This window comes from Mustela erminea, chromosome 4, assembly GCF_009829155.1.
Source record: "Mustela erminea isolate mMusErm1 chromosome 4, mMusErm1.Pri, whole genome shotgun sequence".
Classification (NCBI taxonomy): Eukaryota; Metazoa; Chordata; class Mammalia; order Carnivora; family Mustelidae; genus Mustela; species Mustela erminea.
In genome coordinates, this window is record NC_045617.1 from 52,808,481 (window position 1) to 52,823,626 (window position 15,146).

Here is a 15,146-nt window from a genome sequence, read left to right on the forward strand (position 1 = left end):
ATTTTTCTTTGAATATTTTTAATACTGCTTCTTAAATATTTGTGTAAAATTATAAATATTACATTTTGGGGGTTCTCTGAACACAAGGGAGTGTATGAATAAAAAACTGTTATTTTTTTCCACTATACAAGCATATGAAGATGATCCTTCTTTTTTCAAAATGCTTTATATTTAATCATAGTTTCATGTTTCAAGTTATTTTAGAACAAAATGCAGGTCAAGAGATTATCATAGATACTTGAATATTCCCATGAAATATGTCACACCCACTAAAGAATTTAATACAAGTTCACTAAAGAATATCAAATTAATCATTTCCTCCTATAAATATTTTCTTTTTATTTATTTTGTGTTTAGAAGTTGCAGTTTTAAGTACTATTAACAGAAAATACATAACAAAAGCTTCCTAACAAGTGAAAAAAATAATTATAAATGCTGGAAAAATTGGCCTCATTAACATATTTACAAACTTTTACTTAATACATACTCCATTGGAAATTAATTATATGACATTTATACAAGCATTAACATTTCCAGATCACTCTGAGTAGTGAACACTTCAGTTCTTTACTGTGTATCCCCAAAGCTGAAAGTCACTCAGTTTCTGAAGGCAATACTGACAAGCATCAGAAATGGGTCAGTCTGAGATGTTATTGACATATTGTTCTGTTCCTTCACCTAAAGATGTTTCTGTTGAGTTAGTGTCCTTTTGCTTCTTTTTTTCTTTGCTCTGATCTTCCTGAAGCTTCAGAATTATGTTTCGGATTTCTTCTCTTTTTGTTCTCATTCTTGGGGGAGGAAACCAGTTTGCCAAATTCATAGGTAGTTCAAAATTGAGAATTGGATTCTGGAAATAAAAATATTAAATGCACATTAGAAATTTATAATAAATATTTTAGTCTCAATCACAAGAGCATTCAAAAAAATCAGTAACTCATTTAATAAGCATGCACTTATTTATTATCCATCCCATGCCAGATACTGTGCTAGGCACTGGAAATAATGAGACAGGTTTTGCCTAAAGATCTTATAGTATAGACCAAAGGTCAGCAAACTACAGCTAGTGGGCCTCATTCTGCCTACTGTCTATTTTTGTAAATAAAGCCTATTGGAACATGCCACAATAACTCATTTACATTATCTGTGGATGCTCTCATGCCACAACAGCTGAACAGAGAGTAGACACAGAAATTGTATGGTCACAGAGCCTAAAATATTACTACTTGGCCCTTTTATGAATGGTTTGCTGACCCTAGTCTAGATAGAAAGATAACAATTAAAACAGTGGACATGACAAGTATTGTAAGAGTAAAAGCAGGAAGTCTATAAGAATCCATGCCTAGGGGCTTAACACAATTCCAAGAAGTGACATATATACATATTTATTTCTTTAAAAGATTTTATTTACTTGAGAGAGCCAGAGAGAGAGAAAGAGAGAGAGAGAGAGCACAAGCAGGGGGAGCAGCAGAGAGAGAGGGAGAAGCACAGGCTCTCTGAGCAGAAAGCCCGACATGGGGCTTGATCCCAGGACCTTGGGATCAGGACCCAAGCTGAAGGCAGATGCTTAAACCAACTGAGCCACACAGGTGCTCTAAGAAGTGATATTTAAGCTAAGACCTGAAGAATGAGTAGAAGTTAGTCCAATAAGGATTGACAGAAGCAACGGGGAAGAATATCCTGGGTAGGGACAAGAGGCAAGAAAAAACATGATACAGTATAAGAACATGAATGACATTCAGGTGGCTGATATACAGAATGCTAGCATACGAAAGGTAGGAAATGAATGAAGCCAGAAGCTTGGAGAGAAGTTGGGTCACACAGGCCATGTGAAGGATTTTCATCTTTAGCCTAAAAGCAACAGGAGTAAAATGATTAGATTTCAGTTTCTGGAAAACTGTGTAAAATAAAAGGCAGCATGCTTAAAGACTGGTATAGCAATTCAGAATGGTGATGCCAGTGTATTGGGCTTAGCAAGTGGGAGCAGGAATAAAGAAATGAACATATATAACATTAAGTGATAGAATTCACAGGACTGAGCACCATACTGATGATGGATGAAGAGATAGCGGAGTTATCTTTTTTATTTAAATATTTTATTATTTGAGAGAGAGAGAGCGAGAGCATGCGCATGAGAGCGTGAGCATGAGCAGCAGGGAGGGGCAGAGGGAGAAGCAGGCTCCCTATTCAGCCGGGGTTGAATCTCAGGGATTTGATCTAAGGAATTAGGGATCATGTCCTAAGTCAAAGGCAGACGTTTAACCAACTGAGCCACCCAGGCATCCCAGGAGTCAAGATAATTATTAAAAATATCCAAGAGCGGTATGGCATTAAACCCCTAAAGTCAAAGGAAGAAAGCATTATGAAGAATGAATGGTCAATAGTGCCAAATGGTGCTGGGAAATTGGCAACAATTTCAATACAAAGATGAGAGTAAAGCCAGATTACAAGGATTTGAGAAACAAACAGGACTTGTGGAAATGAAGACAGTGAATGTAAATATGAAAAGAGGGTAAAAGTCCAAATCATGGGAGACATTTCTTAAGATGGGAAGAGCTAGGGAGAGGGAGAGTTGATCAGAGTGATGAGAATGATGTCAACAAACCCTGGATTTGATAAAGTATAAATAGTCTTTTTTTTTTTTTAAAGATTTTATTTATTTGACAGATGGAGATCACAAGTAGGTAGAGAGGCAGGTAGAGAAAGAGGAGGAAGCAGACTCCCTGCCAAGCAGAGAGGCCAATGTGGGACACAACCTCAGGCCCCTGAGACCATGACCTAAGCCTAAGGCAGAGTCTTTAATCCAATGAGCCACCCAGTGCCCCTATAAATAGTCTTTTTATGCTTTAAACATTCTCCAATTTGGGAGTTTCTGCTTCCTAGAAAAGTTTTTGAAATGTTTTTCAAACTCTTTAAAATATTTCCTTATTGTGTTTTTTACATTAACATAAGGTCAAATACAGTTGACCCATAAACAATGTGGGGACTTGGAGCATTGACCCTGTGAAGTCCAAAATCCACATAGAACTTTTGATGCCTGAAAAATTTAACTACTAATGGTCTAATATTGACCAGAATCCTTACCAGTAACATAAGCAGTCAATTAACACATATTTTTTTGTTTTATGTATATTATTGTATTCTTATATAAGGCAAGCTAGAGAAAATAAGTTATTATGAAAATCACATGGAAGAGAAAATGCACTTATAATACTGTATTTATTAAAAAAAAAAAAAAATCTACATAGATGTAGACCCATGCAGTTCAAACCTGTGCTGTCTAAGGAGTCACTATATACTATTTTATTTTATTTTTTTCTTTTAAATTCTTTCTTTCTTTCTTTCTTTTTTTTTTTTATTTAAGATTTTATTTATTCATTTGACAGACAGAGATCACAAGTAGGCAGAGGCGGAGATCACAAGAAGGCCTGAAGGCGGGGCGGGGGGGAGGGGGGAGCTGGCTCCCTGCGGAGCCAAGAGCCCGATGCAGGACTCGATCCCAGGACCCTGGGATCATGACCTGAGCCGAAGGCAGAGGCTTTAACCCACTAAGCCACCCAGGCGCCCTATACACTGTTTTATTATTTATTATATCAGATCAAACATACTGAAACCCACCTCAAAAAAGCTCTCTACATACTGTAACACATAAACACCACAATCACTGAAGTTGTTTTGCTGGGGTACTTTTGGATTAGAGCCTTTCATAACATCTTTGGAAAAACTTCTTTTGCTTCCTTTTTTAACTTCCCATTCCACCTCTAAATACCTGCAAAAATGCATATATGGTAAGAATATACATATATTAATATATAAAGTCCCTCATTCCCACCAGAATACAAAATACAAATTATGATTTTGAACTTACTCTCTTAGAATTTTTACAACATTTGATCGAGAAGGGCCTCTGAGTGAGTCCATCAGTAGGATACAAGGTCTGCAAGGTGAAATGACCAAATGTTAGTATTTATATCAACATTAAGATAATATTATTATTAATTTATAAATTACATATATTAGATTATCTTAATATTATTAATATTAAGATAATATTTTATCTTTTCAAGATTACTTATTTATTTGAGAGAGAGCACACATGTGCAAGTGAGAGCAGAACACAAGCAGGGGGGGAGGGTCAGAGGGAAAGGGAGAAGCAGACTCCCCACTGAGCAGGGAGTCCAACGAGGGGCTTGACCCCAAGACCCTAGGATCATGACCCGAGCCGAAGGCAGATGCTTAACCACTTAACCAACGGGTGCCCCCAATACTTTATAATGTTTAAAAGGCATAAAGAGGTGAGCACTATCAACAGAATTTAAAATATTCAAAATTCTCTTGCTTCAGTAAAACTTGGGGGAAAAATAAATCTTATAGACACATATACCCTAACACAATACCTAATTACCCATAATTATATTAAATACCAGATTACAGGGATGCCTGGGTGGCTTGGTCGGTTAAGCATCTGCCTTCGGCTCAAGTCATGATCCCAGGGTCCTCGGATCGAGTCCCACACTGGGCTCCTTAATCAGTGGGGAGCCTGCTTTCTCCCTCTTTCTGCTGCTCCCCCTGCTTGTGTTTTCTCTCTCTGACAAATAAATAAAATATTTAAAAAACAAAATAAAACAAAAATTGTATAATATTAATTGAACCACTTCTTATTATAAACATATTTGACTAAAGTTCCATTTTTGGTTCCTTAAAAGAATACAAAATTTAGTAAAAGGTCAAAATAATTCTGAAAATTTGAAAATCCCCCGATTCTAAATTAGCAAAAGTGGGACCATGAAAAATAGAAATAATTCCACTTTTTTTAAGCCTTTTTTTTTTTTAAAAAGTAATTTCTGTACCCAACGTAGGGCTCAAATCCACAACCCAAACATCAAGACTAAGCCAGTCAGGTGCTCTGAAATAATCCCACTTCTAACTAAAACCTATTATAAGTAACAAAACAGGTAATCATCATATAGAAGAATTAGTTTAGGGGCACCTGGCTGGCTCAGCTGGTGGAGCATACAACTCCTGATCTCAAGGCTGTGAGTTCAAGTACCAAACTGAGTGTAGAGATCACTTAGGGGTTAAAAAAAAAGAATTAGTTTAGAATCCAGTGTTTTTTGCAAGATTCCACTTCACATTCAAACAGAAAAATGATTATCCATTCTCCCCAACTTGAGCCCTGGACACTGGGCATAACCCAACTCTCCTCACTCATCTTAGACAGGTTTTGTGATTTTTAAGGACTTGCTGAAATAAAAACTGTCCAGTTACGTTTTATTCTATCAGGGTATGTAAATAAAATTTATCATGCAGTATGCGAGATATAAAGTTAATGCTTACTGTTTACAGATAGTAGGCTTTAAATGCCACTGTCCTATTTCTGAATTGCAGTTGTCATCAGCAAGGAATCCATCATCACTGCTATCATCCTATAAAAGACATCCTGTTAGTAGTGAACACAATCTAAATAATTAATAACCTCAGCACTACTGCTAATAAAAATCTTCGTAGCAAATATATAAATTTTTTCTATATAATAGTCCTCAGACATGAGAAATTGTGGTCACCTGATTCTAATTATCTAATGCCACAAAACTGACATTTTAATAAAAAGAAACCATGGATCAGAAGGCTATGACATTGTTATATCTAATTTTCAATGTAAAAGAAAATTTTAAAGATGACTAGAGTAGGATTGATTCTTCTTCAAATACTACTGTTCTGATTTTAGATATTTCTACAAAAATTTAGTTTGTTGGGTAAGATAACTGTTTCTCAATAGGAATATGAATGACTTATTCTTTTACATAAATAATTTTTTAAATCAGTAATATTTAAAAAGAGTTTTGGGAAACACCTTTGTGACAGAACCATACATGTACTTCACTTAAGAGAAGACAACTTAATGACAGTGTGCCTTATTTTGTAGATTATCTTCAATGTAAAACAAAGCTTTTCCTGTTCTTCAGAAAGCTTCTAGCAACCTTATAAATGAAATAATAAACAGAAATAATAACACATATATTAGCTAGTTCATATAACTATTACCCCAAAGGAACATAGTATAGCACTCATTACAAACCTTGAGTATAATCCATATATATATATGCCTGTGTAAGTTGCAGAGAAAAACTGTATTTCTTAGACACCACAAAGAATGGCTTTTGTTCACAGGAGGATTGTGCAAAAAGGAAAAATGGTGCAGTACAAAGCTATCTTCACTATTAGATAAACTCAAAGTTTATTCAAACAACTAAAGAAAAGTTCAGAGATTAAAGAAATGGAATGCCGTAAGATTCTTACAACTTTTCTATCAACATAGCCTTCTTTAACTGAGTCATAAAATATTTTCAAAAATATATTTTATTCTTGGTGTAAGTAAAATTTATTAGGACTCTAAGAAAATATGAAAATTTATCAATGTTATATTTTTTAAAGATTTTATTTATTTATTTGACAGAGATCACAAATAGGCAGAGAGGTAGGCAGAGAGTCAAGAGGAAGCAGGCTCTCTGCTGAGCAGAGTGTCAGATGTGGGGCTCAATGCCAGCACCCTGGGATCATGACCTGAGCCAAAGGCAGAGGCTTTAACCCACTGAGCCACCCAGGCGCCCCTACCAATGTTAGTTTTAACTAAATATTGTATGTTCCCGCCATGATACATATACATTAAGCTAGAAGAAAAGAATTACTGGAAATGTGGAAAAAATACTAATTTTGCTGTGCTCAAATACTACATAATCAAGTATGCACATTTGCCTCCTGAATAAGTTAGACCAAAAGTTAAGTATGACCCATAAATGCTTTAAAAGAGGAAGAGAAAGGCATGGCAGAGTTAGTGGGGCTAGTGGCGGGGTTTAGGTGGGAGAATCAGTTTTGTATTAAAACTGTTCTGAGGTAGGTAATGTTAGTTTAGTCCATGATGGCAATAATGAAAATAAAAACCCTGGAAGAAAAGTAAAACAAAAAAACAGTATACATTTACCCTGGCAACTTCTTCTTTCTTTTTTAAAGATTTTATTTATTTATTTGACAGAGAGAGATCACAAGTAGGCAGAGAGGCAGGCAGAGAGACAGAGAGGAGGAAGCAGGCTCCCTGCTGAGCAGAGTCCGATGTGGGACTTGATCCCAAGACCCTGGGATCATGACCCAAGACGAAGGCAGAGGCTTATTAACCCACTGAGCCACCCAGGCGTCCCCCTGGCAACTTCTGAATTAAAAACTTAGGTTTGTGCTTTGAGAGGAGACCCAAATTCAGAAGGCATGAGTTACTGGTAGAAGGAACTGCTTACAGGACTCCAAGAAAAACTTAGATAAAATATTGGAGCTTTTTGCAAAGCTTAGGTTTTACCTGGTTATCCTGATCTTCTGAGAAGTCAATGAGCTCATCTTCAAGCATTTTGCTGCATTCAGTTGATTCATCACTATAGTTTAGTCTAATTTTGCTTAAGCCATCTATATCAATAAGAAACATTATATAATTTTAAAAAAGGACATGCACATACCTTATAAGTATATGATGTTAAAATTAATGCTAGTCATTAATTATATAGTAGCTATGGATAAAAATCTGCATTAACATGTAATTCCACAAATATAATTTACTTCTAATAAAAACCTGGATTCAATATAAATTATGAAGCTGTCTCTACTACTCAGACCCTAAAATTCATTAAAATTTAAAACTAGGTATCAATTATAAATATATGTATGTTTAAATATATATATATATATATACATGTATGTGTATTAAAACATTTTTGTGCTAGGTATGCTAGTTATCCTTAGTAACAGAAGCTACAATTGTCTAAAAATAACCTAATGTCCAATAACAGGAATACTTAGTTAATTATAGAACATAAAATATTAAACATTTTTAAAATAAAAATTATAAAATTGTGAAAAATTGTATAATACAGATTAAAACATGAACATGATTAAAATTAAGTTAAACAGCTTGTTTGGGGACAAATAATAAAAAGAAAAATACAAAAATGAAACTACTCAAGATGTTAGGATAGTAGTTACGGATGAGTTCTTGAACCCTTGTTTATTTTTCCTTCTTTTTCTTAAATTTATTTTTTTATTATTATTTTGAGAGAGAGAAAGCACAAGAAAGGAATGGAAGGGTAGAAGGAGAGAGAGAATCTTAAACAGTCTCCATGCCCTGCACAGAGCCCAACACAGGGCTTGATTTCATGACCCTGAGACTGTGACCTGAGCTGAAATTGTCAGATGCTTAACTGACTGAGCCACCAAGGCATCCCATATACTTTTCCTTCATGTTTTGTTATATTCACTGACTTTTCAATAAAATAAAATAACCCAAGACAATTTAGCATGAAATGATTGATAAATTTGAAATTGATACTTGAAAAAAGTCAGTTTCAAGAATCTAAATCCTTCAAAATATTTTGCTGAAAGATGCTAATCACACGTTTCGGAAAAAAACATAAGGTTTACATGAAAATAATGAAAACCGAGGACTCTACTACCAAATTTAGTAATCTGTTTATTAAAGAGTATACCTTTTCCACTTTAAAGAATATGACTTTAAGGTGTATTAGACAGGATACCGTTTATTTTTATATAAGTTATTAAAAGGGAACTAGAAGTTATTAAAAAGTTAGATGGGGTGAGAAGACAGCAAAAAAAAAAAATGCCTTGGAAAAGATGTCTGTCTCTCTCTCTAAAAGTTGTGATTTAAAACATACTATTTAAAATAAATAATAAAGCACTATGGTAAATCATTTTGTTACATGAAAAATAGCCTTTACAATTTTTTTTCAAAAATCTGTATTTTTATGTTTGTTTGAAGCTAAATTATCTATATTTGAACAAAATCAGTCCAAATCCTCAGGAAATTCACAATCAATTATAATCAAGTTATTCTAGCAGCCAATTATTCACATCTACAGAGGCATGTAATATAAATATAAACCTTACTCAAATTAAATATATGTGCATTTCAAAAAAGGCAGAAAAATAGTAATTCTTTTATTCAGTAAGTAAATGTCCTGGTGTACACTGAGAGGTGATAACTCAACTGTTCTTTTATCAGTCTCAGTTTCTGAGAGCTTCTCACAGAGTCAGATCCTCTGAAGATACCACGTGTGATTCTAGAGTTTAAAACATACATATTTTTCATGTACCATAGTAAGACAACTATTTCATATGGTGCTCAACTGAAAAACTAGCAAATGAAAGTACCGATAACACACATTATTTTCCTACAGTTGGCCTTAACCTAATCCTTATGATGAGATACAATTCCTACTTATTAAGACAGCATATTATTATCTGTTATCAGGACTCAACACTTGTAACTCTATGCGTTCGACAGTTAAAACTATATTAAAACTATCTAAAATGCTTTGTTTAAGGGCACCTGGCTGGCTCCGTCGGTGGAGTGTGCAACTCTTAATCTTGGGGTTTTAAGTTTGGGCCCTGCATTGAGTGTAGAGATTACTTAAAAACAAACAAACAAATAAATAAATAAAACAAAACAGAACAAAATAAAATGTTTCTTTTAAATCTTGTCAATTATATTCCCAGGCAAAACAGAAATCAATTATTGAGATATTAATCATAATCACAGAAATTTTTACAAGTTCTTCTTACATTAATTTATAGTAATTATTAATATAATTATTAAATTATAATAATTGTATTAATTTCTAATATATCATCATTTCATATAGGACAGAGACTACCTAACCAACCTCACTGAGGTAATAAAAGCACCTCTAGAAAGCACTCTTATTTAATGTGAGTGATACCTTGGAAACATCTGATGAAAGCACAGAAATGCAGATTCACTCTAGAGCACTATTTTTCAAACTGTGAGACACTATCATTGGATTAAGACAAGCATCAAAAAGAACAGAAAATATCAATGTATCACACCCCATAAAGATAAATTAATTTCCCTTAAGGAAGACAGAGTTGATATGGTTGCAAACTAAAAACAAAATAAAAACAAATATACAAACTGCAGTTGAAAAAAAAAGGATTAAAAAAAAATCCTCAAGGATTTAAGGTTCTTAAAAAGGCAAACTTCATAAATCAGAGGATTCTTTATTTTGATCTCCACCAGGATTTGTAAGGATATTTACTTAAATTAAACTGGATACTATTCAACTAGAACATTAATTTGAGGGAGAGGGCCATTAGAAGTTTTTGCAGTTTGTGTATATGAAGCGCTCGGCTTGTCCCATTGCTTTAGGTCAGAAACTTCAATTCATTTTTAATTTGAATTCACATTATAGTGCGAGATTACTGATGTAAGAGGAACTTTAAAGAAAACAGTTCTGTGGAAATATAACCGCCATATCATACAATTCACCCATTTAAAGTGTACAATTCAGATGTTTATATATATTTACATGTATGTGCAACTATCAGAGTAAATTTTATTTATTTTTTTAAAAAGATTTCTTATTTATTTATTTGACAGAGAGAGAAATCACAAGTAGGCAGAAGTAGGCAAAGAGGCAGGCAGAGAGGGAGATGCAGGCTCCCTGCTGAGCAGAGAGCCTGATGTGGGGCTCGATCCAAGGACCCTGGGATCATGACCTGAGCTGTTGGCAGAGGCTTAACCCATTGAGCCACCCAGGTGCCCCTTAATTATTATTTTTAAATATTTATTTATTTGCAAAAGCACATACATGCTAACAGGGGGAGGGGCAAAGATGGTAGGAGAGATAATCTTAAGTAGACTCTGCACAGAGCATGGAGCCTAACGCCAGGCTCAATCTCACTACCTAAGATCACCATCTGAGCTGAAACCAAGAGTCAAACACTTACCCAGCTATTCCACCCAGGCACCCCTCATCAGAGAAAAATTTTAAACCTCAGTAAGAAACCGTGTATCTTTCAGCTATTCAGCTATCATCCCCCCTGCACCCTCCCCCACTCCCATTTGCCACATCACACTAGCCCTAATCTACTCTATAGATTTTCCTGTTCAGGAGACTTCATACAAATGGAATCATACAGTATGTGGTTTTTGGTGACTAATTTCACAACAATCAATGTTGTAGCATATATCAGTATTTCATTTCTTTTTATGATCTAATAATATTCCACTGAATAGATATAGCACTAATTGATTATCCATTTGTCAGATGATGAACATCTGGGTTGCTTCTACGTTTTGGCTACTATAGCTACAATGAACATTCATATTTAAGTTTTGTGTGTTTTTATTTCTCTTGGATATATATGTAGGAATGAAACTGTTGGGTCATATTATAACTCTACATTTAATTTTGTAAGGAACTATCAAAGACAGTAGCTGCACCATTTTACATTCCTACTAATAATATATGGGTTTTAAAAAATATATATTTTATTTATTTATTTATTTGTCAGATAGAGAGAGAGAGAGAACACAAGCACGGGCAGTGGCAAGCAGAGGGAGAAGCAGGCTCCCTGCTGAGCAAGGAGTCTGACCCCAGTACTCCAGGATTATGACCTGAGCCGAACGAAGGCAGATACTTAAGCAACTGAGCCACCCAGTCATCTCATACATGAGGTTTCTAATTTCTCTACATCTTCACCAATACTTAATAGTATCTAACTTTGTCTTATTTTTTCTTCGACTCAAGTATTAAAATACTAAAGCTGAAAAATAATACAGGCTGCACTTAGTGATTACCCACTTTGTCTATCTTCATTCCATTTCCTGCATAATGAAATAGACTGAAACGTGAGTTAGCAAATATTTACATTACATGTACTTTTTTGCTGTAACTGCTGTATTTCCCCTTTCTGCCATTTATCTTATACCTTCTAAAGGGCACAAAGATCATCAATCTGGGGCTAAAATCAGATTTATGCAGTATGTCGAACAAATAAAAACTATTTTTTATAAAACTCAACAACAGCATTCTGAGGTACTAAAATAAGGTAGCGAAAGTATCAAGACTATCTTCAGCTTTTTTTTTTTTTTTTAAAGATTTTATTTATTCATTTTAGAGAGAGAATGCATGATCAGGTATGGACAAAAGGAGAAAGAATCTGAAGCGGACTCCACACTGAGTACAGACTGTGACATGGGGCTCAATCCCATAACTATAAGACCACAAACTGAGGCGAAACCAAGAGTTGAACGCTTAACCAACCAAGCCACCAAGGAGCTCCAGCATTCTTAATTTTTTGAAAGTCCTTTCTGAATTCACATAATATCTTTTATGTCTTATTCTGACTTTTTCCTCCAAAGCAAATGTATTAGATTTATTCACAGCTTAATAAGCAAGGCACATGTCATAGCATATTATGGATTTTATGAAGTAGATTATTTTACTTTTGGGATGGAGAGAAAATTACAAAATTGATTTGATATGAAATTTAAGTACTGGAAGAGAAACTAGATTTCTCTAACAGGTGCTAGAAATATGGAACTGATTCAAGGGGAAAAAATTCAATTCATTAGAACTGAATGGAAATAAAAAAGTAGAGATTGGACTAGCACCCCTCTTCACACTGAAACATGAAAGAGAGTGAAGAATAAAGAACTAACCTCTCATTTGAGTGTCATCAACTATTTTGGAGGAAAGGCTTTAATTTCTGACTCTCGCTACTTGATCTCTATTTGCCCATCTATAAATTGAGAAGAATGAACTAATTTGCCTTAAAGATCTAAGAGTGTCCAACTACTGTTTGTGCCACAATTAACTGCCTATGAAATAAGAATAAACCCAAGTTGCTATAAATGAAAAACGTAGAACTTGTACTACAGTTTTTTTGTTTGTTTGTTTGCTTGTTTTAGATTTATTTATTTATTTATTTGACAGAGAGAGAGAGAGAGACACACACACGGAACACAAGCAGGGGGAGTGGGAGAGGGAGAAGCAGGCTTCCTGCTGAGCAGGAAGCCTGATTTGGGGCTCAATCCCAGGACTCTGGGATCATGGCCTGAGCCGAAGGCAGACGCTTAACAACTGAGCCACCCAGGCGCCTCCCTTGTACTACAGTTTTAAACCTTCTTTGGGGTGTAGAAAGGCATAAGGGAATTTTTTGGAATGATGGAAAAGTTCTAAATCTTGATTATTGTAGAGATTATATGACTATATACATTTATCAAAGCTCACTGAGCTATACTTATAAAATCGGTGAATGTTACTGTAAATAAGTCGTATCTCAATAAATCTGACTTTAAAAAAAAGTGCGCTTTGAAATCTTAATCCTATGTATAAAAAAACCAATTTATTCTGAATTCATTGATTCTTTCAAAACACTTAGACACATACCTGTATGGTGCGTAGAACTTAAATATTCATTCTGTAGGCCATTTTCACTTTTAGTCCTATCAACAACTTTCTGGCATGTAGATTCTCCTTTATTCGATTCTTCATTTTCACTTGCAGTATGATTTATTTTTTTCAGACTACATTTCACACTGCCTACATTTCTCCGAGAATGAGGGTCACTTTCTTCTTGTTCAGCACTTGAATCAATTCCAGCTACACAATGTTTTCTGTTTAGCATCTTCTTAATTACAGGCTTGACAGAAGAGTTTTGTGAACAACTGTCCATTTCACTGGCTGAAGGAGAAGAAATACAACTGTCCTCTACAGCTGAACATTTTTGCATGACTGTATTTTCATGGTAATGAGGATTAGGTTCATACTTTGGTTTTTCCAAACCAGGGAAACAAACAACAGCCAAAAACCAGTGTGCACTGTAAAAAACAAACAAAACTACTAAATATATTATTAGGAGAGTTTATTATATTTGGCAATAAGTATCAACTGACATATTTTTTCTAAAGTCAACAAACATAAAGAATGCCCGATTTTTTCAATTCTCAAATGAATCCACTTGTTTATATGATCATTAATAGAATATAACATCTATTCAAAAAAATAATTTTTTTAGAATTATGTAGCCTGCACTCAATTTTGCAAATAATCCCTTGAACTTTTATTGCTTTTTTTTTTTTAAAGATTTTATTTATTTATTTGACAGAGATCACAAGTAGGCAGAGAGGCAGGCAGAGAGAGAGGAGGAAGCAGGCTCCCCACTGAGCAGAGAGCCCGATGCGGGACTCGATCCCAGGACCCTGAGATCATGACCTGAGCCTAAGGCAGAAGCTTTAACCCACTGAGCCACCCAGGCACCCCCTTTTATTGCTTTTTGAATGAAAAAATTCATTCTTACTTTTAGGCGATTTAAGAAAATATAAATTAGGTTACTGTAACTCACCATTCCCATTTCCCTTGACCTATTCATGTCAAAGGATAGGAACTAGCTCAAGATTAAACTATTTTCAGAAGCCTAAACAGGCTGTCTAATTTTGAACATTTCCAAATATTGCACACATAAAACTTAAAAACTTTTACCCCACATCTGTTTTTGTTAAGAATAAGGTTAGGCATCACTTGATGTTGAAAATATTAAATAACTCTTTATCTTATGCTTATTGAGATATATATAATTAAAATGAAATAATGTACCTATTTTTTAAGCATTATTATAAAACCTCAGAATTAGTAGAGTCCCAGCTATCAGGTGTGTGCTCCTGATTTAGCTGAATTCAGGTATCACGGTTTCTAACAATAGGTTAGAAGCCATGAGTAAAAAGCTATACAGCTAACATTGGCTAATATTCATTTAAAATTTTTTTTAAGATTTTATTTATTTACGACAGAGATAATGAGAGAGGGGACACAAGCACAGGGGAGCTGGAGAGGGAGAAGCAGGCTTCCCACTGAGCAGGGAGCCCAATATGGGGCTTGATCCCAGGACACTGGGATCGTGACCTGAGCCAAAGGCAGACACTTAACAACTGAGCCACCCAGGTGCCGCAATATTTACTAATCTAATGAGGCATTTTATTAGGGGCTTACTATTTCCTAGACAGTGCTATATGCTAAGATACAATGAACAGGCTATAGATGTCAGAGAATTTATTGGCTGAGTACACTGTTTATCATAGGGTATTCAACAGATGTTTGAGGAGTGAAAAACTGTATTATCCTTACATGAACAAGTTATTCTATATTTTCACTTTTATAAAATGTTAAATTCCTCCAAAATAATATGAAGAAACACTAATTATCTCTTCATCAGATAGCATGAATACAAGGGTGACAGAGGCTGGCTTCATCCTCAGCACATTAAAGGCCAGATGGAGGAATGCTTCACTC

The 15,146-nt window shown here is 34.7% G+C and overlaps 1 protein-coding gene across 7 annotated transcripts in view; it reads right to left on the bottom strand.

The window, feature by feature from the left end:
- Positions 1–311: 311 nt before the first annotated feature.
- The window catches only part of SENP6 (SUMO specific peptidase 6), a 113,570-nt gene continuing 98,735 nt past the window's right edge, over positions 312–15,146 (bottom strand). For 6 of the 7 annotated variants that reach the window (XM_032339250.1, XM_032339248.1, XM_032339247.1 and 3 more), the window contains 6 exons: positions 13,248–13,678; positions 7,346–7,449; positions 5,335–5,423; positions 3,866–3,934; positions 3,616–3,766; positions 312–847 (listed from right to left, as the gene is read on the bottom strand). In XM_032339250.1, the coding sequence (XP_032195141.1) occupies positions 638–847; positions 3,616–3,766; positions 3,866–3,934; positions 5,335–5,423; positions 7,346–7,449; positions 13,248–13,678 (1,054 nt within the window). In that variant the 3' untranslated portion in view covers positions 312–637. The other variant, XM_032339251.1, reaches the window with a different exon arrangement.